The sequence below is a fragment of the Osmerus mordax genome, chromosome 1, assembly GCF_038355195.1.
Source record: "Osmerus mordax isolate fOsmMor3 chromosome 1, fOsmMor3.pri, whole genome shotgun sequence".
NCBI lineage: Eukaryota > Metazoa > Chordata > Actinopteri > Osmeriformes > Osmeridae > Osmerus > Osmerus mordax.
The window spans coordinates 18,669,397-18,696,284 of NC_090050.1; the positions used below are offsets into that span (position 1 = coordinate 18,669,397).

Sequence of the window (26,888 nt, forward strand, 5' to 3'; positions counted from 1 at the left end):
TGTTTTCATAAAAGTAAATCAGACTAATAGACTAATACAAATATATAAATAATATTTACAAATATACAAACAGGTCTGTATGTTGATCCCCATGAAATGCCTTATTTTCTGGCAGCGTAATGGCAGTGTCAGTGGAAACACTTGTGTCATTTGACCTAATCCTGAACCAGTTGACCTAAGAATACAGGCAAACAGAAACAACTGGCCAGTTATACATATGAAGACTGTCATGACCTATGGAACCAGACAAAGGCTGGTTTCATAGGATACAGACCAGCACATAAAACTAGGTCTATTCACAATGTGGCCTACATATCTGTTGTAATCGTAGGTTTGGGTCAAACCCTGTAGAGGGCAGCATTGCCCTGAGTTTCAGTAATTGGAAAAATATTGGAATTGCATGACTATTATATACAGGAGAAAATTGTCATTAGTAAACTACAGTGAGAGATAAAGTAAAAAGGAGATAAGAGAGCAAGATAATGTGTGTTTCTGCATCTTCATTTGTGACAAAAAGACCTATGTAATTGTAAACAGTAGTTAGGGGTACACATTTTTCCATGTATATACAGTATGGCACGTAGGCCTCATTGACCTGAGCTACAACTCGTTTTTGAGTAAAAAAGTTTCATAAATAGGCCTACATAATAAATTGAATATTTTGACTAACTAATCTGGGTGTGGGAGTCGAAATGTGTCCATCTGAAGTGCTTGAACGAAATGTTAGCCCCCACATAGTGTGGTTTCTCCATACATTTCTTAGTCTGGACAGGTGTCCAGAACAACCAATATTTAATGAAAATTATTTAAAAAACATTTTATGTTTTCAGATAGCTACTCTGTGTGGACAAAGGCATGGAATCTTATGACAATCAGATGAAGTAAACTAATTTTTCAGAGAGAAAACGTGTAAATCGGTCTAATTCAACCGGAACACAAACAGGAGGGGGAGAGGGTGGGTTAGGGGGGCAATGGGCTGGAGTTGGGGTAGGCCTATAGTAGCCTACCGGGGGTGGACTTCGGGACAAGCAGACGGTAGAAACATTTTGTTCATTTTCCGTTTCAAATCGGGTTATTTGCATTTAATGTGGTTCATCAAACAACAAACAATAGTGTCTCCCGCTGTTGTCGCTGGCTAACGAAAAGACAATTGATGAGCGACCGTATTTAACTTTTCGCTCTCCGGTGAAACTGCGCCGCGCTTCGATATGAAGACTCTGGCGGAGCTGATTGCCCATTGTCTTCTCTGGGTTCAAAGTGAGTAACTTACTAATACTGATGAAAAACTGTTGTTTTGGATTTTTGCTCCCCAAACAAAGTGTTTTGTGTGAGTACATTGGCTATAGGTCATGTGTGGGTATTTTATTGGGCTGTTGTGGGTCGCAAAACTGCATGTTTAAAATGAGAAACGTTAAACCATGTTACTTATTATATGGAGTAATTTTCTCAATGCGTAGCCTACCTATGTTGGAAACACGCATAAAAGGTGACAAGGTTTATCCTAGACATGTATCCTCTAGCTCCTCTCTCTCTCTCTCACTCTCTCGCTCTCTCACTCTTTCTCCCTCCCTCGCTCTTGCGCTCTCTTTCTCCTAGTTTTTTCTCTCGTTCTTTCCTCCCCGTTTCACCCAGACCTGTCCAGGCCAGCCAGACCCAGAGAGATGGCCTGGTGCAGGTGTTACAGATGGAGTGTCAGGATGGTATGAGGGGGAGCAGAGTCAGTCCAGTCCAGACTGGGCTGGCTGGCCTCAGGGCAGATGGACCATTTGGACAGAGATAAGGATCAATGTCCTCATTCAACTGTAACATCCTCTCCAACATTAGTTTTGGTTCATGGATGTTGTCCAATTAGAGCTGAGATCCTCGTAGAGTCACAGTCCTGATCAGGGTAGAGGTTTGTCATATCTCTGATCCAAGGAGCTGGAGAGTGGTTACTCCACTCCTCAGTTCTACAGAATCAAGGCAGCAAAGCGGAAATAGACCTCCTGGAATGCCTGTGAGGGGCGTCCTTGTGATGATGCCCCACAGTGTTCCAGATTGTTGTGGAGCTTGTAGGAGCAGTAAAACAGGAGCATCTTGCCTGTGTGTTTCATTAGTCAAGAGTCCTGTGGAGTCAGGGGGGTCACTATGACATGAGGGGACCTGTTTGGATCTATTGATGTGTCTGAAACTTCAGTGTTGCATCCCTGTGTGTGTGTGTATGTGTTTGAGCCTGGGTAAGTGATTATGTGTTTCATGTTTCTTTTACAGTCCCAGCTGCCTTTTTCATCCCAGCCGGTGAGAATTCTCCCAATTCTACAGCTGTGTGTTGTGTGCATTTTCCTGTGTGTATGTTTGTGGCTGTGTATGTGTATGCATGTGTGTGGTTGTGTATGTGTGTTGACATGCATTGTCATTCATGTCTGGCCTGACAATAAGTGGTGTGCAAATATTCAGTACATGACTCCCAAATCCTTCTTTTCTTTCTGTCTGTCTCTCAATCTATATTCCCTCCTGTCTTTCTTTTTGTCTCTCACTCTCTGTCTCTCACTCTCTGTCTCTCTCTGTCTGTCTCTCTCTGTCTGTCTCGGTCTCTCTCTCTGTCTCTGTCTCAGTCCTGGCCCAGTCAGACGGCAGCAGTAGTGTGGTGGTGGCGGGCTACAACGTGAGCGCCCCTGCTGGTTCCAGGGTGGTACTGCAGTGTGTGAGTGGGAGGATGGTGTGGACCAGGGACAGGCTGAGGGACAGGCAGAGGGTGGTCCACTGGGACCTGTACCGAGCTGGGCCAGACTACGCCATGGAGAGGGTGGCGGACATGTTCTCAGCTGGAGACCAGCGCATCTACAACTCCTACAACCAGGGCAGGGTCAGCCTCAGCCAATCAGCTTTCAGCAACGGCAACTTCTCCTTGGTCATCAGAGGTGAGAGGGTAAATGTCACACTCATGGGCTGTGACCACTATGTCATGCTGCTTACAATGTACAGTGTTGGATAAGCTTGTACTTACTGTGTATGTATGTGTGTGTATGTGTGTGTTTGTGTGTGTAGATGTGGCGATGACTGACAGAGGCCTGTACTCCTGTAATCTGCATCATCACTACTGTCACCTGTATGACACAGTCAGGATACAACTCAATGTTACCAAATCTCGTGAGTACCTCCACCTCATACACTCCTGGTCACCTCTGTCCCTCTGAACTCTGCACCAGCTCTCTCTCTCTGTATGTGGTCAAAGGGATGGTTGTGAAAATGTTGTTGTCCTAACCATGTCCATTTATGCTGTGCTTCTAGCCTGTGGTCATAGTGATGGTTGTGGTGATGTGGTCCCAACCTCTGGTCATAGTGACTATGTGGTTATGTGGTCTTAACCTGTGGTCACGGTGGCTGTGTGGTTATGTGGTCCTAACCCCCCTCTCTCACTGTGATTCAGGTCGTAAGGAGCAGAGGTTCTGGGATGGTCACAAGGCGGTCTATGTAGTCCTGCTAGGCAGCACAGTGATGCTGCCATGTGTCAACAGGAAGAGCGTCTGGACGGAGGGTGGCAGTGAGGAGGAGCAGCAGGTGTGTGTGTCTGTTACTGTGTGTGTCTGTTACTATGTGTGTCTGTTACTATGCGTGTCTGTTACTATGTGTGTCTGTTATCATGTGTGTCTGTTACTATGTGTGTCTGTTACTGTGTGTGTCTGTTACTGTGTGTGTCTGTTACTGTGTGTGTCTGTTACCATGCGTGTCTGTTGCTATGTGTGTCTGTTACCATGTGTGTCTGTTACTATGTGTGCCTGTTACTATGTGTGCCTGTTACTATGTGTGCCTGTTACTATGTGTGTCTGTTACTATGTGTGCCTGTTACTATGTGTGCCTGTTACTATGTGTGTCTGTTACTATGTTTGTGTGTTACTATGTGTGTATACAGCACTGCACACACGTTTCGCTCATATAAGAAACTGAATGCTCTATAAACACTAGAGGTAGGTGACCCCCATCCCTCTGTGAGTGTGACTGGTCCCCCCCCCCCTGTGTTGTGCATCTTCCTGCCGGGTCAGGTGGTCCACTGGGACCGGCAGCCCCCGGGGGTCCGTCACGACCGCGCTGACCGCCTGGTGGACCTGTACGCCTCGGGGGAGCAGCGCAGCTACGGGCCCCTCTTCCTCCAGAGGAAGATGAACATCAGCTCTGAGGCCTTCTCACAGGGAGACTTCTCTCTGGTTATATCTGATCTACAGGTCTGTGTGTGTGTGTCCCTTTGAAAGGCAATTTCAATAGTTTAATACTGTATGCTGAGGATCTTTTGTCATCCATACTACTCAAATTACCACTGTTGGTGTATTGAATGTTGTGTCTGACTGTGTGTGTGTGTTGTCCAGCCGTCAGACCAGGGGGTGTATTCCTGCCACCTCCACCACCACTACTGTGGTCTTCACGAGAGACGAGAGTTTCAGCTGACTGTCGGACCAGCCCAGCCTCAGCCCCAGCCTCAGCCCCAGCCCCAGCCCCAGCCTCAGCCCCAGCCCACCCAACCACCCAGAGCACTGCCCAACGAAGATAAAGGTGAGGTCTAGACAAACACACATATACAAATAAACACTAACAAACTAACACAAACTTATAGACCACCCTCTGTTCACAACACATTCACACTGCAAACAATAGTGTTGGGATGACAGGATGTGAGTGTGTGTTGTGTTGCAGCAGAGACCTCCAGCTGCTCTATCGCTGTCTGTCTCCCTTATTCCTCCTCAACCCCCCTCCTCAAACATGAAGGACGGACACCACTTTCTCCCTGCAGAGGGGAGTTGAGGGAGTGGAAGGGGGGGGGGGGGGAGGCAAGAGGTGGGGGGGGCTGCAAGTTCTTGTTAGAGGATTATATGTGTTTTATGAGCAGTTCTTACTGCCTTGTCAGCATGTCCGGCGCCAGACCCCTAAACCACTCTCAGCCCCCCTCCCCCCCCCCCCCCCACCCCAGCCCTCCAAACCTCAACCAAGCACCACCCTCCTCACAACCAACACTAAACCTCGTCAGCCCCCCTCCCCCTTCTTTACCATCCCGTAGAATCCCATGAAATCCTACAGATGGGAAAATGGAGAGGGTGAAGGAATGTGTTAGTGTATGTGTACATGCACATGTTTTTGTGTGTGTGTTCTGGATGTTGTTGAACTGTCTAAGGCCACTCTGAGGATCTGGTTTCGTCTTCACTGACTCAGTCTGTTCTCCACAGTCCTCCCTCGCCTCCTGTTTGTCTCTCTCTCACTCCCATTCACTCTCAATCCCTTTAACTCCCATTCCTAGTTGACTTCATTTCATCATGTGTTTCTCTCGTCCTGCCTGTGTAGAGGAGGGCTGTAGAAACACACACACAGAAAGATGGGGAGGCATCAGACTTGTAATACTGTCTGCCAGGCCAGGGCAAGCTTCTTAGAGAATGAGAAACACACACACACACAGTGTATTTGAGAAAGAAAGAAAGAAAGAAAGAAAGAGAGAGAGAGAGTAGTTGGTTGGTGCTGTTTCAAAGCTACTAATAGGTGAATTTGGAATAAATAAATCATTTAGGATGTCTGAGCAATGTCTTAGATTGGGGGCAAGTCTCTGTTAGTGTTTGTGTGTGTAGTAGTAGTGCTCTAGTGTTTCTGCCTGCTGTAGTGTTTCTGTCTGCTGTAGTGTTTCTGCCTGCTGTAGTGTTTCTGTCTGCTGTAGTGTTTCTGTCTGCTGTAGTGTGTCTGTCTGCTGTAGTGTTTCTGCTTGCTGTAGTGTTTCTGTCTGCTGTAGTGTTTCTGTCCGCTGTAGTGTTTCTGCCTGCTGTAGTGTTTCTGTCTGCTGTAGTGCCCTGGTAACTCGCTGCCCTCTGATCTAGCTCTGTCTGCTCTGCTGTTGCTTTTGGCCCAGAGAGGACATTCTGAAGGAGTTACAGCATTTTTTCACCCTCCCCCCTCTCTCTCTCTTTCTCCATTTCTGTTTTTCTCCTCTTCGTCTTTGAAGATCTCAGTTTTGTTAATATCCTACCAGACGCTTTCTTAGGCTCTTTCTTTCTTCTCTCTGTTATCCCCAAAGCTCTCCCCCAATGTAATTCTTGGTATTGTTTTTGTCATCTCATTCTCTCTTTTTATAAAATAAATAAAGAATCCAGTTGTTAATGGACAGGCACAGGAAGTTTGCTTCATGCTTCATCTGTACAGCAGCTGGAGAGAGAGAGACAGAGAGAGAGAGAGAGAGAGAGAGAGAGAGAGAGACAGAGAGACAGAGAGACAGAGAGACAGAGAGACAGAGAGACAGAGAGACAGAGAGAGAGAGAGAGAGAGAGAGAGAGAGATTGATGAAGGGAGGAGGTGGCTGAAACACGGAGAGTGAAAGATGTAGGTCACCCCTCCCACCCTTTAGGTCCTTTGCATAGTGTTGTTGTAGAAGCGATCCAACTTTAGACACACACACTGCAGAATAAAGACAAACACAAGCTGCCATGAAGTTTTGTGCAGAACATTATTAGGTTATTTTATGTTAATGGTATTCATGCATGCTTTGTGTGTTACATTGTGTAAACGGTGTGAGTCTGCCTACAGAATAAACAGCATAAAGCTCCCCTCTCCTTCAGCTGCTCACCTTCCACTCCTATCACTGTCCTCCCTTTATTCCCCTCTTCTCTCTCCCCCTCCCTCCATCCCACTCTCTCTGTTTTACGGCCAGGAAAAGTAAATCACAGCATGACTTCAGGTCTGGAACTCATCTTGGCTCCAACACGCTGGCTCAATGCTGCACAGCTGCCTCTAGCCTTGCTCATTTAGAATGAGTCAGAAGGAAACAAACCGCCCAATGGCTCCACTTCTCACCTGTCAGCAGAACAGCTCACGGCTACTGGTAGTGTTCTGATTGTTGTGCAAAACTCTTAACATCTTTGTGTGGGAAAATGACGTGGTATGACAGCAAGGCAAAACATCTAGAAGGAACTTGACCTAATAACTCAAACACACACTGTAAATACACATCCTTAAACGCACTGTACATACACATACCCACACACAGAGAATCTTAAGTTGTGCACGACAACAAAGAGGAGAAAGGATTGATTTTTCAAAGAAAGAAAACTTCTACAGACTACATAGAGACCGGTTTACATCAGATGACCTTTTTGATTTCTTTATCTGCAACCTCAAACACACACACACACACACTTACCTCTTACTCATACACCTTTACACTGGTCAGGAGGAAAGGAAGGAAGGAAAGATCAATAACCCTAACTGGTAATATGTTTCTCCTTCTTAGACACCAACAGAGCAGAGGCCCCACGAGTCATCAATGTCATCCTGCCTGACCAGCGACATCACTTCCTGCTGCCGCTGGGCTACGTCCTGACTACACTCCTTCTCCTGGCCTTTGTCATCCTCATCATCATCCTCATCACCCGCCGGCGCACAAGCAGAGGTCTGAGCTTGGCTTTGTATGACTCAGACTATGAATTGACAATGCGTGCACGACTGAATGGATGTCTGGATGCTGACATGTAATACTGCCTTTCAGACATGGAGTTCTATCCACAGACATCAGAAAGGTACGACACACACACACACTGACACACAAACAACTATACGCTGACATGGATACATGCACACAAACTTCCTCTTATATTCTCCACTCTGTTGAAGGTCCAACAGAAGTCCCAAAACCTCCAACGAGTTTGAGATGGAGGTCTCTGAGGTGAAGACATCCAACCTGGAGGACAGCATCCTGGGTTAGTGAGGGTCTGCTTTCTCTAGTCTGTCTGTTGGTCTGTCTGCTTTGTCTGTCTGTTTGTTTGTGTGCTTTCTCTAGTCTGTCTGTTGGTCTGTCTGCTTTGTCTGTCTGTCTGTTTGTTTGTCTGCTTTGTCTTGTCTGTCTGTTGGTCTGTCGTTCTGTCTGCATGTCTGACCTTTTTCTCTGTGTCTTAGAGTACAAGAACAATCTTCTGAAAGAGAAGGCCCAGATATCCACTCTCACTTTGCCTAAAGTCATTGACCTGGACAAAGGTAGTAACACACACAAACCTTTTGGGCTTGATTAAGTGATTTTGGTTACTTTAAATGGTTTTGGTTGAGATATCATGTTGTTTCATAACAGCTCTGTCTCTCTTCTCATCCTGTCTCTCTGCTTCCTGTCTCTCTGCTTCCTGTCTCTCTGCTTCCTGTCTCTGCTTCCTGTCTCTCTGCTTCCTGTCTCTGCTTCCTGTCTCTCTGCTTCCTGTCTCTGCTTCCTGTCTCTCTGCTTCCTGTTTCTCTGCTTCCTGTCTCTCAGAGATGGACAAGGTGATGTGGAAGTGAGAGAGGGTGAGCCACTGGCTGGTCCAGAGGCAACAGTACCTACCACCTGACCTGCAGGAGACAAGCCAGACAGGGGATGCAAAGGAGGAGGATTGAGGGAAGGATTGATGGATGTGTTCAGACTTGTAGAGGGAAGAGGAGGCTTGACTGTGAGAGAGAGAGAGAGAGAGAGAGAGAGAGAGAGAGAGAGAGAGAGAGAGACAGAGAGTGTTGACAGTTTAAAACATAAAGTCGTCAGCCCCCCCCCTCTCTGCTGTGTATTAGTTTAACTCTGACAGCAGGCCACTCAGGACGTCAGGTATTTTCCACGGTCTTATAACAAAACAAACCCGTTCTATTTCCAGTTCATACCCACACAGGGCTCTTAGACAACTGACAGTTGGTTCAGAACTATCAATCTATATGTATTTTATATTTTTAATATCATACAGTTAAACAGCAGCATTTCATTAATTGTTCATAGTTCTGTCATGAAAACTTTTTTGATTCAACCTTTAGGTACAACTATTTATTGACAAGATGACAAATAGTCCACCAAAATCTAATTGATACAGGGTACAGTACTCCATCTAGTGGCTACTGAAAGCATAGCCATGACGAGGGCTAAACTGTTGATAGAATTAGTTAAAAACAAAAATAATTGGTCGGCCAAAGCACATTGAGGTCTGGATCCAATCAACATTCCACTTTGATACGTTTTAAAGTTTTGTACCAGTGTATTCTGACATAATTGTTTTTATTTTTGCTTAAATTGACTGAAACCTCTTAGTCTGTTCTTGTTCTTTGAGACATCTCACCTTTACTGTAACGTGCATCTTGTGCTTCATTTTTGTATATGTCTATTAGCCACGTATGATTTGTATCGAATACACTTCCTACAATATTAAACTAAATTGCCTGATACCTTGAAGAAACCTTTTCTATCTTCTGCTGAAACTATGTAGTGGGTAAATGGCAATAACAGATTACATACACACACACTCAAACACTGAATAAGGAAATATTGGTAGATACTAAATTCATGCATTTGTGATACCACCATGTTTTAATCATCTTTTTATTGTCTGAAAGATAAATTCAGAGTGGTTTTATGAATGAATCCCTGAGTCAGCTGCACAGTGTCATGACGCACTCCCTGCCTGTGTGACCAGTGAGGAGTCTGTCTAACAGGAGGAGGTATCCTGCATTTACATCCACACCTATTAACCAGAGATACGAGTCTGTCTTTTTATCACACACACACAGTTTGTCACACAGACAAATACAGTACATGGACTTATTTTGTCAGTCACACACACACTGAACTGAAAGGGTTGCAGTGAATCACATCCTCCTTGATTTAGAGGGATGATGGCACTGACTCCATAAACCCCCACAGGTGAGAGTCAGAAGAGAGAGAGGGCTGGGAGGATGAATGAATGTATTGATACACTTAATTTATCTACATTTTGTTTATCACTAGAATACGAAAGAGAGAGATAGAGAGTGAGAGTCTATGATTTACCATGGGAAAGGCAAGACCTTTAACTCAACCAGACTGATGAATGTCCACTCCAGTGTGTTCTCATGTTTAGGTTGGCTTCCCCTTCAGTCTATTAGTATTCATGGAGCCACGTGTGTTACAGCGAGGTCAATCTCCTGCAGCCAGTAAAACATCCAAGCATATATGCAAACCCTGTTAACTACGTTACCCATAAACCCCCTGGATAGAGCACCTTCACTATAAACCTGGAGAGCACACACACACACACACACGCTGGGCTGTCATACACCTCTTCTACTCCTGGGACTGAAGATTTACTGAGTCAGTGGAATGAGGTGGTAAAACATCCCTTTGCAAACCACCGAGAGAGAGAGGGAGAGAGACAGAGAGAGAGAGAGAGAGGGAGAGAGAGAGAGAGAGAGAGAGGGAAGAGGAGGGAGGGAGAAATGATGGAGAGAGTGGAAAAGGAGGAAAGAAAATAAGGAAGGAGAGGTAAAGGAGAGAAAGAAGAGGAAAGAGTGATGACAGAGAAGAGGAGGGAGTTGTGAAGGAGAAAGAGGAGGGAGGGATATAAAGAAGGGAGAGAGAGGAGGAGGGAGTGAGGGAGTTGTGAAAGAGAGAGATGGGTGAGGAAGAGAGATATGAAAGAGGGATGCAGAGAGTGGTTTATGAAGGCTCATTGTCAGCTTTAGGAAGAGTCTGGGCTCAGATTTACAACCTGATGAAGTGAGAAAGGAGAGAGCGAGAGAAAGTGAAGAAGGGATGGCCAGGGGATGGCCAGGTATAAAAGGCTGGCTGTGATGCCAGTGAGGGGCACAACTGACTGAGAACGCCAGACAAGCAGAAAGACAACCAGACAGACAGACAGACAGACAGACAGACAGACAGACATGTGGTGTAAGTGTGTCCTCTCCTGCATGGTGATGCTGGTGGCGGCCGGACCTCTCTTCTCACACCCCCTCTCTCGCTCCAGTGAGACGTCTTACAACGGACAAGGTAAGTGAGAGCTGCGCACGCACACTAACTTACTCACTGCAGGGACACAAACCAACACACACACATACTGTTAATTGCTGTTTAGGATTATGTGCTGTGATGTTGTGCATCCATAGCTTCAGTTGGGGAAGAGCAGGTGGTGAGTCCGGGGGAGCTGGCCCTCTCGGAACAAGCCTACACCTCCCACAATGCTGCAGGCTTTGGGTTCCCCTCCTTGACAGAGAGAAATAGTAAGTCCAACTGTCTTTACCTTACCCCTCCTCTTCATTGTGTAGAGGGTTATGCATAGAGCCTACTGTTCTGTGTGAGTGTGTGCAGAGCTACAACTGTCCTTTTCATGTCACAGGGCTGAGATCGGTGCTCGACCAAAACCAGGCAGCGAGAGAGGTGGGTACAGACACTAATGAAGGCAAAATCTGCTTTATTCATTTGCTTTAGCCAAATTGAATGCAGCATTCAGCTGAGGGGTCTAATGATGTCATTCCTGGCAGGCCCTGCTGGACATGCCGCTCCGCACCCCGCTGGCTCGCTTCCTGGGAGGCCGGACCGACTACAGGAAGAGAACCACTACTGAGTGCTTTTGGAAGTACTGTGTCTGACACACCTGTCCTCTCGCTCACAACCTCCTGTTTCCTTCTCCGTGTGTTTCTGTGGGCCCAAGCCCAGGGCAGGTGTCCAGTGTATGCTCAGCGACATAATCAGGCTGGAATGAACTTATTAAGAATGATTGATTGATGCACATGTACATTAATAAAGTTGAATGTTTTGAAATGGACAATACCCCTCTGGTTTGTGCTTTCGTCTGACGCGTGTGGTTTATTGTGTTTCTATGCATCGAGTGAAACCTCCAAATGGCAAGAGGGCTCATTTCATCCGGGCCCTAACCCACTCCTCCACAACAACCTTCATCAGTCATGTCTTCTTTAGGAATATTGTTTTTATTCAGTTTGATTATTTTATGTCACATTAAGTCCCTGAATTCATGACAAATGGATTTTTCATACATGTAAGGAGATTGTTTTGTATAGTTGGACAATACATTGTACTGAAATATACTTTCATTTCTATCTAAAAATTGTACAAAACCGAGTGGTTCCTGAAAACGGCATCAATGAAAACAGTCCTCATAGCGGCACTATCGACCAGCCTCACGCACACACACGCACCCCCCCCCCCCTCAACCGAGAGACAAAACCACCCTCCAGAAAGATAGAACAATATTTGACAACAAAAAAGTGTTGAGAAAGTGGACAAGGGTGTAAGCACACAGGCACATACGCAATCACACATACATTCACTAGCAGGTACACAAGCAGGTACACAAGCAGGTACACTAGCAGGTACACAGCACTATGAGCACTATGAGCAGTATGAGCTGTAGGACCAGGGGGGGCTATGGTACGATTCAGTGAGCTGAAAACTAGTGGTTCCTATGTCCAAGTCCAGTAGAGAGGGATTAGGTAGAGCAAGAGACCAACCTTTGGAACTGCAGAACCATCAAAACCATCAAAGATAGATATCATTTAGTGAGAGAAGCAGCAATGTGTCCTTAACCTCCGTCACGTACACACACACACACGTACAGAACACCTGTGAGACGTGCATGTGTGGGCCTACAACATGACTAGTGTCCAGCACCATGTGTAGTGTGTACCATCCAGAGTTAACGGAGCCTGTGGAACAGAGTCACGCTCAACCAGGGAACTGCTGCAGGCTGCAGGCTCTATAAACACACAGACCACCGGGGGGCGGGATCATGAGATCCTGTGAGGGTCCAGTGATCCAGTCAAACGAGGCAGAGTGACAGAGGAACCTGCCAATCTCAGCTCTGCGCTCCAGTAGAGTTCTGCCTTTGGATGTCTCCTTCACAGCTCTCTGTCCGGTCCAGCCGCTCAGATAAAGTGTTTGTTGGATCCTCATAGAGATCTGAGATACAGCCCATCTAGAGCCCCTCTGACCCCTTTCATTGGTCAGGAGAGATTGTTCGTGGGAGGGAATAGAGGGGTTCTGGTGAGGCTGATTGGCTGTAAGGATTGTGAGTTTCCTGGAATGGTCACTCATCAGGTGTCAAGTGTTGGACGGGAGTCTGACAGAGGGCACTGCGAAGGGGAGGAGCTATCTGGAGCAGGTGGGCGGGGGGAAGTGGGAATCCCCGCCCCTGAGGTACAACTCACACAGCCCTATAGGAGAAAGAACCAGAGAGGTGGTTAAGAATGCAGACGCTAACATAGTGTGTGTGTGTGTGTGTCCAGGTGTGCTCCCCACCTGTGAGTCTATCTCCTGGGGGACAGAGTGCTTCTGTGTCCAGGGGTGGACCTCAGCCAGCTCCTGCCTCTGCTCCTGACTGAAGCAGGGCTGCAGAGGCTGCATGTGACGCAGCCTCTCCCTGTCCTCCGCCAGCACGTCCGCCTGGGCCCTACAGGGGGAGGGGTCATGTCTCAGCACAACACAACTCTTCTCTCCTCCAGTCAGTTCAGGCTGGTTCTAGTGTGGGGCCCTAGAGCCTGGTGGGGGTGGGGGGTGGGGCTGGGGTACCTGGGGTGGATCTGGTAGGTCATCATGACGGCTTCTGGCGTGTGCTGGATCATGCTCCACAGGGGGTTCTCCACCCACGCTTCCAACGGGTGTTTGTGTTCAGCCGCCGGCTCCTGGCTCTTGCGGGCTTTGCGCGAGGTGTCCGACGAATCGTTGCTGGGGAAGTGCTTACTGCTGTTGCTGCTTCCTGACAGTGATAGGAGCATGCGGTATGGATGAGGGTGTGTGTGTGTGTGTGTGTTAGTAGTACAGGAGGTCAAACATGATCAACTATGGGAGATTTCGTAAAAGTAAAAGTGTTTGTACGATGTGTTTCAGTGTACAGTCCCACAAGCATGTATGCGACAGTCCTCGGCCTGCCCCCTTCCTACCTGTGTTGGAGTCGGACCCAGAGCCCAGAGACCTGCCGGACTCTAACGCGTCGGAGCCTGAGGCGTTAGGAGGGTTTCCCTCTGTTTTGTGATGCTGATGGAGAAGACTTGTCACATATCATAGCAGTTCGGAGTCGGAACATTTCGAGTGTGTGTGTGTGGGGGAGAGGCTCACCCCCTTGGCGTGCTGCTCGTGCATGCTGTCAGCGCGGCTGGGGGCGCGGCTGTGGGCGTGGCTGTGGGCGTGGCTGTGGGCGTGCCCCGTGCTGCTCGCTCCCTCGCTGGGCTTGGGCAGCTCCTCCTGCAGCAGGTTGAGCTGCAGGGGAGAGCTGGAGCGGGAGCCGGAGACCATGGGGGCCCAGTCAGACGGCCCGGCAGCCGCCTCCTCTTCCTCCTCCACCGGAGAGCTGGGCCTGGGGGAGCACATCAGAGGGCCTGGGAGGGGCCGGGGCTGGGGAGCAGGCTGGGCTTGGAACTGGGGCTGAGAGAAGGGAGCTGAGGCAGGGGCAAAGCCTGGCATGGTGAAGGGAGCCTGGGGCAGCAGAGGAGGCGCAGGGGGGGGGTAGAGCGGGGGGTAGCCGGGAGGGAGGGAGGGGTAGGTGGGCAGGATGACAGCCACCATTGGGGTCATGTAGGGGTTGAGGCCATGGGGAGGGGCCATGGGCTGCAGGCTGGGGAAGTTGGGCATGTTGTGGAGGTTCTGGAGCGGGATGGACTGAAAGTTCTGAGTGTTGGATGGGCTGGACTGCATCTGGACAGCCTGCAGGTTCATGTTGACATCCTGAGCGTGCAGGTTCTGGACGGGCTGCATGATGTGGACGTTGTGCTGGTAGCTGTGCTGACTGGGGTCTAGCTGCAGTACCCCGCCCCCGCCCCCCTGGGTGGTGGGCATGGGCAGGTAGGGCACCCCCAACTGGGGATGGGAGGATTCAGAGGAGGGCCTTGGGGAGGAGTTGGGGGCCAGAGGGGGGCGGCGAGGAGGTCCGGGGGGGGAGGCGTAGCTGTCAGAGGAGCTCTGGGGTTTGGACCTCTTGTGTCTGGGCTTCCCCGTCCGAGAGCGGTTCAAACCGCCACGGCGCGCGCTCACTGGCCTCATCACATGGTGGCCTGGGCGTGGGGTGAGGGTGTTAGACAGGGGAGCAGACAGAGGGGCTGGGTTACATGCAAAACATATCCTTTTACAGATATCATGAAATAGAATAGGATTTGAGCTATTCCATGAAGTAAAAGACAATCATCTTGTGTGTATATTATTGAATATCGTGTCCCAACAGGCGGTGGTGAGGCGGCCTGGTGGAGCCAGGGCCAGGGTACCTGGGTGGTGGGAGGGGCCTGGTGGAGCCAGGGCTGGGGTACCTGGGTGGTGGGAGGGGGCTGGTGGAGCCAGGGCTGGGGTACCTGGGTGGTGGGAGGGGGCTGGTGGAGCCAGGGCTGGGGTACCTGGGTGGTGGGAGGGGGCTGGTGGAGCCAGGGCTGGGGTACCTGGGTGGTGGGAGGGGGCTGGTGGAGCCAGGGCTGGGGTACCTGGATGGTGGGAGGGGGCTGGTGGAGCCAGGGCTGGGGTACCTGGGTGGTGGGAGGGGGCTGGTGGAGCCAGGGCTGGGGTACCTGGGTGGTGGGAGGGGCCTGGTGGAGCCAGGGCTGGGGTACCTGGGTGGTGGGAGTGGGCCATGGAGCTGTTGTCCTGCTGCAGGTAGGAGCTGTAGGGGCTCTGGAGGATGCGATGGCGGAGGCGATCCACGTACGCCTGCTCCTCCTTCTGGGTGTGAGCTGATAGCACCTCCTTTGTCAGACCCACCAATCGCAGCTCCTCCGTGGCCAAGCTGGGGGCGGGGCTAGGAGCGGGGCGAGCGGGGGTTGGTGCAGGGTTGGCCGGCTCGCTCCCCATTGGTGCGTCCTCCAGAGCTGTCACCTCTGGGGGCGTGTTTAAGTGACCCAAGTTAAGAGAGAGTATGTATCGAAAAGACACATTTTCATACCGTTTCCAATTTGTATGGTGTGTGTATAGATGTGTGTGTCAGTGTGTATGCATGTGTGTGTGTGTACCTGACTCAGGCCGGGGCACGTGCACTATGGTGCTGCTGTAGGAACACTGGCTGGTGGCAGAGACCACACTCATGGCTTTAGTAGGCAGAGTGATGTCAGTTAGGGGAGCACCCACCACTACTGCTGCTGTGGAGCCCACAGACACCTGGCTGTCCAGCACCACCACTACACACACACGCACACACACACACACACACACACAAAGGACAACCGAGAGGGTTAATAACATTTTATAGTCAGCTGTATATTTGTGTGTGTGTGTGTGTCTCACCGTCTGAGCTGGCCTGGGCTGTGTCTGTGTGTGTGTCTGTGTGTGTGTCTGTGGCTGCAGCTGGCTTGTCGTCGTCTGAGGGAGAGGAGGATGAAGAAGTGCAGAGGGAGCGAGACTCACTCTTACGCTTGAGTGCTGGAGCTGTGTAGCTCTCCAGATACCTGTAACACACACACACATGAGCCATGACTAACCACGTCAGGCGCTGGACGTCCAGGAACACGTAGAGCAGTGTTGAAGATGGCGAAGCCAGCATCCAGCCACCTTATGATGCTGTCCACACAGTTGATCTGCTGGTAGGAGGGAGTGTGTGTCCGCTTCCTGCTCTCCTCATGACCTCTCACCTCGCTGGACGTGACATGGGGGAGGCGGGCTGGGGGGGGGGGGGGGGGCAGAGAGTTGATATGGAGGAGCAGGTTAACCTGCATCTGCTGCTAATTGTGTTGTTGACATTATATGTATGTTATATGTTGATATGACACTATATCTGCCATATGAGATTAACGTTTGATTGTATCTGAACTATTGAGGTGAGCTAAAGTAGCTCAGTACTAGTATAAACTAGGTAGTGTGTGTGTTGGGGGGGGGGGGAGGTACCTGTGGCAGGTTTGCCCAGAGAGGTGAGCTTGTTCCTGGAGTCCAGATATGCCTGCTGGCCCCAGCTCTTCACTCTGTTTACATCAGCACAGATCTGCCGCAGAGTCGCCTATATACACACACACACACACACGTTAGGCATACCTTACAGTACAGTAGGATATGTTTTGAAGCAGGAGGTGCTGTGCAGTCTTACTGGTTCACGGTGCGAGTCCTCCCACAGGTTAGCGTTGCTGTCGCTAGAAGAAGCCACGCTGATGTAGTGCTCATGAGAGGCACGGCTGTCCAGACTGCCGTAACCACTGGAACCGTTATTATGGACCGGCTACAGAAGACACACACACACATACAGTATACCCTCACATCCACTCATTACACAACATATCGGAGGAATTCATCTCAAGCTGAATTCAGGTGTGTGTATGTGTGTTTCTTATGTTACCTGCAAGAAGAGTTTGTAGATTTTGGCCTGCAGGTCTTTGATTTCCTCAAAGGTAACTGGCTGGTCATCGTTACTCCGTGCAGCAAACACGTCTTCATTCAGGGGAATCCTATGACACAATACACACAGGTACACACACAATACACACACACACACAGAGGAATGAGCATAACAAATCGATTTAATTCAATAATATGAAACCAATGATCCAAAGTATCCTCCCGTCTATGTGAGTGTGTGCATCTGTGAGCGTGTGTGTGTGTCACGTACGTTCTGACTTTGTGCCGTCCGATGATGAAGGCCACCTTGCGGCTCCAGGGGTTGATGAAGCTGGACCAGCTGGTATCCACGGTGACGTAGTCTCCATGGTGACAGCACAGGCGCACCGGGGAGTGTTCAAACGGGGGCTGGCCTGCATACTTCAACACTAGACAGACAGACAGACAGAAAGAGATCATAGAACGGTGTAGAGGACAGGCAGATATCAGACTGACTATCCTAATGTCTGGGTGCTGCGGTGTTGGGCTGCTCTGATTGGACGTCTGACCTTTGCGGTGCATGGAGAGCAGCAGGGGGCGGTCCTCTGGGTGAACACAGGTGAGCAAGGATGTGCCAATCAGATCCTGAGGCAGGTATCCAAGCAACGGCACAGCCCTGCACACACAGGTGTGTCATTAGAAATGATAAGCGTACGGTGTGTGTGTGTTAGGTAAGTGTGTGTGTGTGCTAACCTGTCGTCCACCTCTAAGAACACACACTCAGGAGAGTGAGTGGTGGTGAAGATGCGCTTGTCCGTGGGGATACGAGGAGCTGCAGAAGGAACCAGCCAGTGCGGTGTCAGAGCCAGTGTTTGTGTTGAGCTAGTGTGTGTGTGTGTGTTACGGAAGCTGTAGTTACGGCCAGAGTGTGTTCGTGGGCTCACCCTCATATCCTGAGATGATGCGCTCAGCGAGCACCAGACAGCTGGGCTCCTCCTCCCCTGCCCCCCCCCCTGCCCCCTGCACCTTCAGCAGGTAGGGAGTGATCCTGAAGGGGTTGTAGCGGATCTCCCCCTCGCGGTCTTTACCACCCCTACACACACACAAACACACACACAAACACAGACACATACAGAGCGGGTTAGGGTTTAGAATCCCTGTAGACAAACGGAGAAAAGGACAATGCAGAGAGCTAGGGTGTCCACACACACACACACACCTGATCCTGCAGAAGAAGGACTTGACCTGGGCACATTCAAACAGAGCAGCAGCTGCTGAAGAAGGAGAGAACAGAGGTTAGAGATCTACAACGCATGTACACACACACACACGCACGCACACACGCACACGCACACGCACACACACGCACACGCACACGCACACACACGCACACACACACACACGCACACGCACACACACACACACACACACACACCGGTGTGGGAGTTGCTCCAGGGTGGGAGGGGGGGCTGGGCGGTGTGGGAGTAGAACACGTTGACGTCCTGATGGAAGAGCAGCTCCACAAACTTGGCCGACTCCAGGAACTTCCTCCTGCAGCAGAGGATGCTGGGAGCCTGCTCCGAGGCGTAGAGCACGCGGCCGCTGGCCAAGGAAAAGCCCACCACCAACGAGTCCTACAGACACACACATAGAAAGACACACACGTGAACATGTAGAGACACACGCGCACACAAGCAAGCCAAGTCACAGACACACGCACCCGTAAAAAACACACACACACACGGCCAGAAATTTACATTTACATTTAGTCATTTTGCCAGACGCTCTTATCCAGAGCGACTTACAGTAAGTACAGGGACATTCCCCCGAGGCAAGTAGGGTGAAGTGCCTTGCCCAAGGACACAACGTCAGTTGGCATGACCGGGAATCGAACTGGCAACCTTCGGATTACTAGCCCGCTTCCCTAGCCGCTCAGCCACCTGACTCCCAGAAATACAATCTCACAAGCAGCAAACAATACAAACATAAAGGTGCACGCGCGCACACACACACACATGAGCAAGTGTGTGTGCCCTGACCAAGGCTTTGCATCTCCATCAACTGATTTCAGACAGTTCACAGCAAGAAGGGGTCTTGCCCCAAATGAGAAACTGCTGTGAAAAGGAGCCGTATAAAACCCTCCCACCAGACCTCCATCTAACAGTGTCACATTAGGGCTGAGGGAGGCTCGGTCTCATGTGAAGTCTATCTGCTGTTATTTTAACTACCGTGTTTTTCAGGGTGTGTTCAGACGTGACTCTGTCCAGCTCGTCCAGGGAGCACACTGTGGCGTCTGCTCTCTCGTCCTGCCCTGTGCTCATCAGCAGCTTGTAGTACTCACTGGTGGCTGCAGGGGGAGCCAGAGATACAGACAACACGTTGACAGAATACCACAGAAAGCTCATGGCCCGACACTGACATCCAACAGAACAAACCCTGATCTGATGTTCGGCCAAACGAGACTGTGGTGGGAGGCACTGTCGTTATGACAACCTCCGACAGAATGTAATATTGCAGTTGTGCTGAGTTTGTGTGCTACCTTGGACTTGTTTGACACAGTCCAGTGCGTAGTGCAGGGCCTCCACAGTGCTGGCTTTGCTGCGGCTGCGTTTGTCCGAGGGGAGCCTCTTCTTCATCTCAGCCACTGTGGTCATCATCTCTCTGTGGGCCTGGCCTCGACCTCGCTCCGGCTGCTCACTGTGTCACACACACACTGGGTTAGATACAGGCTCACTATCCTGCGCCTTAAGATATGCCTATACACACACACACACACACACACACACATACACTCACTCACTGTGTTAGATAGTCACACTATCCTGCACCTTAAGATATACCTATACACACACCTGCCGCTGCCCTCAGTGTGATGTTCAACCTGGCCGGACTGAGAGCTGCGGAGACTGCAGGAGGACAAGGCTGCACGCAGCTTTGAACTGGAGGGGAGGGGTGGAGAGATCCAGTTAGTGAAAAGACTCATGACTGCTCAGTGGCCCAACCCAGCTGTATGACCCAGAGACATGGTTCCACAGAGCAGGGAGAGGCAGGCAGCCGGGCCCTGCCTGGGGGCCTTGCAGTGCTATCCAGACCTCCTACTAAGGAAACTGGAGATCTTGACCCAGTACCTTTTGGTGGAGGTGGAGCCAATGGTGCTGCGAGGACTGTGATTTGCAGAGGACAGGTCATGTGATGCGCTGGTCATATCCTCGTCTTCGTGTCCCGTCTCCCCACTAGACGGTTCTCCTCCGCTGGCTTCTCTCCCGGAGCACCCCGTTCCCTCTCTCCCATCACCACTCTGTTGCCCTGACGACACATCCTCCCTCCCCTCTCCTGTCACCGGTGGTAACGAAGGCCCCTCTCCCTCCTGGGCGCTGTCGCCTTCTACTGGCATCTCCTACTCAGGTAACCTATCAATGGAATTTTGGCCTGCTGGAGCAGCCAATGAGATTATTCATAAGTAGAGGCAGGGCAGAGGCCCATGGGTGGATGACAGCATCTAAATGTTCCTCAAATCAGCTTGTCGCGTTGGTCATTGGAACCTGCCTTTCAGAACTCTGTAGACAGGGTAGAGAGAGCAGGATTGGGATGTGGAGGGACAGACAGAGAGAGGGAGAGGTAAAAGAGATTCAGTATTTGTTCTACTTGGGTTTGCAGTTAGATTTGGTGGCAGTTTCATACCACAACACTTTCAGACCAAGAGCCAGGTTTGTGTTAGTAAGTAGGTTTGTGTTAGTAAGTAGGTTTGTGTTAGTAAGTAGGTTTGTGTTAGTAAGTAGGTTTGCCAATATAATCTAAGAAGAAACGTAGGACGTGTGTGTCTGTGTCTCAGTGATGTTGAGATCTGGGCACTGTATGAAGTTAGCAGGTGTGTTGCTCAGGACTCAAGGATGTGCAGTGTCGCGTGTGAAGTTGTTTAGATGAGACATAAATATAAACATGAGCTGCAAGCGATGCATGAGCGATGCATGAGCACTAAGCAATGGAGCCATGGATCACTCCAAAATGGCACTCTTCTGTGCGTCAGGATACGCTCTGAGACCCAACCTGTTTGCCAGATTACAAAAGTATTAAATAATAAATCTAGGACACTGGTCATTACTGTCATCTCTCTGTTCATACCAAAGAAAGACCTGTCTAGTACACAAGCGCTGTTGGGTTTTAACATCACTTAAACTACAGACATCAAGATCCCTCTAGACAGCACTAACAGCTGACAAAAACACAATGCTGTCACCTTGCCATCAGTCATACTTCCTGCGTTGCTCACTCTGTATGTCATGAGTGTATCATCATACAAGACAGGAACCTGTGTGCTATCCAGCCTTTTACCAGAGCAAGTGCAGGCATGTGTTCTGCTGCTCCGCGGTGCCCGGGCACGCTTGGTCAGACAGTGGCTGTTTTTAAACCTTTAGAAACATCTTTTTCTAAACGTTTTAAAAAGCTTTAGAAACATTTTTACTACAGCCACACCAATAATTGTGTTAACCCCACCATGAAACAAGCAAGACATTTGAAACACACATTGAAATTCCGACATTGATTTGAGCCCCACAACTGTATGGATTACTTAAATAGTGTTGTAAATAACCTAGACCCATGTCAAAAACACAAGACTTTACATTTTTGGACAGGTCAAGTTTAGTTTGGGATGGTTAATTTTGCACTTCGGGAAGGTACTGGGACAGTGAGGAAAAAGTTAGTGGTGAGCCCTGGGCACAGCGATTATATTGACTTATATTGAGTAATGGTTGAGTAAAAAATACAAAACAAACAGTTGCTCTTGAAATGCCTGGAGACCAAAACCAGCCTTCTGCTGTCCTCATATGATCAGTGACACATACACTGCCTGTGGCCAACACATCACAATACACACACTGTAATACACAAACACACAATCTACACCACACACATCTTCCAGTATCATCCTCTCAGTGTAGCCAGTCGTCACTGCAGGATTACATAACAGGCTTTCTCTATTAAGAGAGTCTAAACACAGCACTCCTCAGCTCTTACAGTGAGTCATACCAGTCCATGTGCTGCTGGTACTATGCACTCACACAGGTTAGGCTACATCCTCATCCTGTGTCTCTTCCGTAATGTAGCATACCAACAGGGTATTAGGGTAATTACTATAACAGGGTATCACTAAACCTCAGATGCCGACAGTATCTGAGGTTTAGTCAGACAGCAGACTGACTTGTTGTAAGAACTGCTTCTTTTCAGGTTCAAAACACCTGCACTCAAAAAAATAACTTGTTGAACGAACATAAAATAAATCATAGAAAGGATTTCCACATGATTAAATTGCTTTATTCACGCATTACGCAATTATGTTATTCCAACGTAATGTACTTGGCTTGGGTCAATTTAATTTATTTAAGTTGATTCAACTTATTTACAATGGTTGGGTACTATTTAATTTAATAGGGTTGTCCTAACGAATTTACTATGTTTTAGTCCAACTCAATTCAATAGGATTAGTCCAACTAATTAACTTCATTTGCATTGAACTTAATTTAATAGAGTTGATCCAACCCATGCTAATTATGTTAGTACAACAAAAGTGCTTAATTCTGAAAGAAAGCCATTTATTCACATGGAAATCCTTTTTAATGATTTAATTGCATACATTCAAATACCTTTTGAGTGTTAACAAAGAATGTTTAGTCAACAGTAACTGAAACTTATAAGTCAAGTAAACACAAAACAGGAAAAGGTGCAATGTTTTCTATGTCTTTTCTTCACAAACCATTTAAAACAAATGCTTGCAGTGAATAAACAGTGAACACCACCAATGTTCATTTTGTTAGAAACAGGATTCCTCAACGGAAAAGCAGTGTTTTCAGAACTTGTCCTTTGTTGGATAGTTTGTGTCCATCCAATTCCATCAGGATTTTCTGCACAACCTCAAAGGTGTACTTGAGCTCTGGAGAGTAGCTCAGGTTAAGCGCGTAGATCAGACCAAGCAACATCGCCACAGCAAAAGCTACATTGCCCAAACGCTACATTGCCCTTCTCGTCGAATGACGACGATTCTGAAGACAGTCTCTGCTTTAGCCACAGTGCTTTTTGTTACATGATTTAATCACTTTCACCTTTGAAACATGAAACAATATTGTTCAAATTACATGTTACAGTTTTGTAAATGTAATAACCATTTCCTTTTTTTGAGTGTGCCACTTCCACAAAAACACAAACAGACTACGCTCAGTATGAGAATACTTTTTTTCCGGTTGTACTGAAACAGCAGAAAGCTCATTGTGTCTATTCACAAACAGAACAGAGTCAGTCTCAACCTGCCCAGAGTCCGAGTCTGAGACTCAGCACCAACACCTTCACAGCCAGACAGCCAGCCAGCCCCTGAATCAAACTCAGAAGACCCATCAGTCACTCTACTGATGTGAAGCGGAAATGTCCAACTCTGGCCTATGCTACTCTGCTGAAGGGAGTACCTGTGTAAAAATGGCACAGCCACTCTGACTTTTCAGTTAACAGTCACAACAGGGACAGAGTCATGAGGATTCTAACGCAGAGTAGCAAGTTATGTTGATGGCATTGATATAACCTGGTCAATTTAGCTGAATATGTTGTGTTGATATGTGTATGATCTAGCACTGTAACTGTTAGCCTACTTATTTTCTTATAGATGGCTAATGATAATGGCTGGATGTAAAGGTGGTTCACTACTCTGGTCAAACATACCAAAAATATGTTTGTTATTGTCAACATTATTGTTGACAGCTTTATTTATGTTTACGTTTCTCCTGGGTCTGCACAGCTGTTGTGACAGTAGGCCTAATGTGTAGAAGTTTAAGGCACCGAAGATTTTTTTACATGAATATTGCCTTATGTGTTAGGGTTCTTTTTTTAGGGTTCGTCTTCTGTATTTGTGCATCTGAAAGTGGAATTTTGCTAAGTTTTTGTTTTGATTACTAATTTCATTTCTTAAAGCGTGTTTGTCTTTAATTATGCTTAAGACTTTTGCACAGTACAGTAGGTGACATCATTTACATTTAGTCATTTAGCAGACGCTCTTATCCAGAGCGACTTACAGTAAGTACAGGGACATTCCCCCCGAGGCAAGTAGGGTGAAGTGCCTTGCCCAAGGACACAACGTCATTTTTCACTGCCTGGAATCGAACTGGCAACCTTCAGATTACTAGGCCGATTCCCTAACCGCTCAGCCACCTGACTCCCTCATCATCTTATTTAAAAAGTATATTAACCAACCTCATCTGATACCAGCCACTCACTTTATAAGACACTTCATGCACCCAATGCCCCATCAGGTACTGCCAACATAATTTTGTCACACACACACCAGATAGACATGACAGATCTGCACCACCTTCGGCAGGGCCATCATTACGTTGTAAGATGTTAGCTAGGGGTTATGTTATGTACTGTATATGTAGTTTCAGAGAAAGGGGTATTGTGGGGAGAAACAGATACGGGTTAGCACATTATAGCTGCTAGTTTGGAGGCAGCCATCTAGCTATCGCCAAACTCATGTACAGGCTATCGAGAAGTCTTTGACAACTTCGGAGTGGAAAGTTGCAATTTCAGTTTAGCACGGAATATTTACCGTGGCATGATGTATGGAAATAAAATCAATGGCGTTATGTATTGCTTGTAAAGACGGCCTGAGTTGTTCACATAGCCTACTTAAAAGCAACTGATAAATCACTGACTATTGGCATTGTTTCAGACCCCTCTCTCAGAGCGCTGGCTGCAGTGATATTTTTCGAGTGTCTGCTGTTCCAGTAAGACCAGAATAGGGTCACCTAGTAGCGGGGGCTTTCAACAACTTGCACGCTAATCACTCCTTTGCTTGGTAAAATAGCTATAGATGTAGGCTACTTTCCACCATTGGCAAGTATGTAGCTCTAATAGAACAAACTATCTACCTACTAATAATAGCTAGTTGTGTAACATTCTGTCTTCCTACTACGGGTGTGTGTAGTGTGTACAACTACAGTAGTACCCGGGAAAACAACTGACCGTAATCAGCGCGACCGTCCACTTTAAGTCCTCCGTCTTCTTAACGAAACATTTTGTCCGTTTGTCCACATGGTAACTTCACAAAGCATACTGTCTATTCAGCCATATAGTGCGATTGTGAAAACCTTTTCAAGTGATATTTAGATTTTGCAATGGCCTAGTTAGACAATAGTTCTTAACATGACCAAGTGGTTGACATATTTCTGCAACGTGAATCCGTAGCTCATAAGACACGCCCACTGCTCACCGATTTGACTGAAGTTTTTTTTCTACATCATGTATGATTGGACAGATGCATGGTATTGGGCGTGTCTTGGCTTTGTCTATCAGCTACTGGCTAGATCCTCACGTGGAGTCCAACGTTACACAACAAGGGGGAAACAAGCTGCTGTTGACCGCTTGCCGTTGACCACAGACAAGATTTGTCTGTGGTCAACGGGACCGCTGGCTTCTGGCGTGAAATTAGTGCCAGGAGAGGAAGCTCTGTAAAAAAGATTTGTAACTTGCAAAAAAGATGTGTGTACTTGCAAAAAAGATTTGTAACTTGCAAAAAATATACTGGAGTGTTAGTTGAGCACACTATCCAACTGGATTGGATAAAGAACGGTTGCTTTGAGGTTCAACAGGTACAAATGCATATGACGCATATGCGCTAAGCCCCTTCACCAAGCCGGTCTCCACCTCCAAGTAGGTCAAATGTTTTCAAGACCACTCAAGTAAACGCCATGAAAAATGTACAGTGCAGGGCTCTCAAGTTTTATCAAAAGTTTGGCGGGAGATTCCCATAACTGTCAACGTTGGTTCTCACTTCTCCCAACCAACATTATTTTCTACTGTATTAACCACCGCCATATATAGCATGAGGTTGTAGTGACAGCGAGTAAAGGTAGTTGTCTCTGAAAAACAGCAAAGGTTGCAAAACCTGCAAATGAACATGCTGAACCAGAGAAGGGGCCAAAGATATGGAGCCATGATCATCATTGCCTCTTTCTATAGGGAGAAACAAAGATAAGCTGCACAAATTAAGCTGTGCAAATCTTATAGAGGCATACCTAAAACCAGACAGCCCATCACACCATACACAGAGATGAGGTTTGGTGATCAATGTTACATTTGTTTTTATTCAAGCAAATACACAAAGCATTCAAGGCCAGAGTAGAATTGCACTTGGTTCATTAATGTTCACACAGAAAAGCTAGACACAAGCAATATATTTTGCAATCTGGGTGTATACATTAAACACTTTCTTAAACAGAATGTATTTTATATGGAACAAGGATGTTTTATACTAGTCTAAACCTTACATTTAAATAATCAGCTTAAGTAACCACAATATTTGTTGAAGTCGTCCTAGACACTACGTCCTGAAACTGAGATCCTCTGGAGAAAATAGAACTGGTGTAAAGCAATAAACAACCTCGCCTTCTGCTGTGCAACATAATATATTTATATATTGTATTTTCATACCAGATCTGTACAAGCCATAGGCACTGGGGCGAGAAGATAGAGGAAATGTGACTTATGGTATTGGCACACTAATGTGACATTTTCCATCCAAACTACATCTCCCAAGATGCTTTTCACAGCAGCAGCCAAATGTTAAATCCATCAGTTAGCAAAAAAAAAGACAAGAAAGGCACTATACTATTACTGAAGATTCCTACACACCTCAAAATAAGCATCAAATGTATACATACTAAATACATTTTATTAAATCAAATTCATAAAATAAGGAACTGGATGTAGAGGTGTAGCTGATGCGTGAGTGAGTTGGAGGAGATTGGTGTACTGTGAAGGATAAGCACTCAGACAGGCACAAACTTGGAAAGGTTTGTGTTTTTGTTTGTGAGTATTTCAAGGCACTGCTCAAGGGTTGGCTGGTAAGTAGGTTCAGTAT

General features: G+C 47.7%; 3 protein-coding genes across 6 annotated transcripts; 2 read left to right on the forward strand and 1 right to left on the reverse strand.

Annotated features, from left to right (window-relative positions):
- Positions 1–1,025: 1,025 nt before the first annotated feature.
- On the forward strand, positions 1,026–9,165 carry LOC136943312 (matrix remodeling-associated protein 8-like). The gene is made up of 12 exons (XM_067236585.1): positions 1,026–1,257; positions 2,251–2,277; positions 2,595–2,900; positions 3,028–3,129; positions 3,410–3,540; positions 4,023–4,202; positions 4,344–4,527; positions 7,238–7,396; positions 7,493–7,523; positions 7,618–7,703; positions 7,900–7,977; positions 8,243–9,165. Exons 1-12 carry the CDS (start codon positions 1,209–1,211, stop codon positions 8,266–8,268), a joined length of 1,359 nt encoding a protein of 452 aa, XP_067092686.1. The 5' UTR covers positions 1,026–1,208; the 3' UTR covers positions 8,269–9,165.
- A 1,503-nt stretch (positions 9,166–10,668) lies between these two features.
- Positions 10,669–11,500, forward strand: uts2b (urotensin 2, beta). The gene is made up of 4 exons (XM_067227698.1): positions 10,669–10,747; positions 10,864–10,977; positions 11,094–11,134; positions 11,239–11,500. The coding sequence occupies exons 1-4, from the start codon at positions 10,669–10,671 to the stop codon at positions 11,344–11,346; spliced, it is 342 nt and encodes a 113-aa protein (XP_067083799.1). The 3' UTR covers positions 11,347–11,500.
- Positions 11,501–11,679: 179 nt separating this feature from the next.
- Positions 11,680–25,160, reverse strand: per3 (period circadian clock 3). 4 transcript variants are annotated; one of them, XM_067245620.1, is made up of 24 exons: positions 24,992–25,160; positions 20,116–20,544; positions 19,840–19,926; positions 19,527–19,684; positions 19,216–19,334; positions 18,423–18,621; positions 18,207–18,258; positions 17,932–18,080; positions 17,741–17,819; positions 17,557–17,663; positions 17,280–17,436; positions 17,010–17,118; positions 16,764–16,892; positions 16,568–16,676; positions 16,235–16,343; positions 15,971–16,131; positions 15,700–15,864; positions 15,304–15,567; positions 15,094–15,135; positions 13,829–14,760; positions 13,654–13,747; positions 13,283–13,469; positions 13,013–13,163; positions 11,680–12,927 (listed from the first exon to the last, which is right to left on the reverse strand). In XM_067245620.1, the coding sequence occupies exons 2-24, from the start codon at positions 20,379–20,381 to the stop codon at positions 12,808–12,810; spliced, it is 3,945 nt and encodes a 1,314-aa protein (XP_067101721.1). In that variant the 5' UTR covers positions 20,382–20,544; positions 24,992–25,160; the 3' UTR covers positions 11,680–12,807. The 4 variants fall into 4 exon arrangements, with proteins under 4 accessions (XP_067101721.1, XP_067101720.1, XP_067101725.1 ...); XM_067245619.1 differs by having other exon boundaries at positions 18,207–18,261; XM_067245624.1 differs by lacking the exon at positions 15,094–15,135.
- Positions 25,161–26,888: the final 1,728 nt, after the last annotated feature.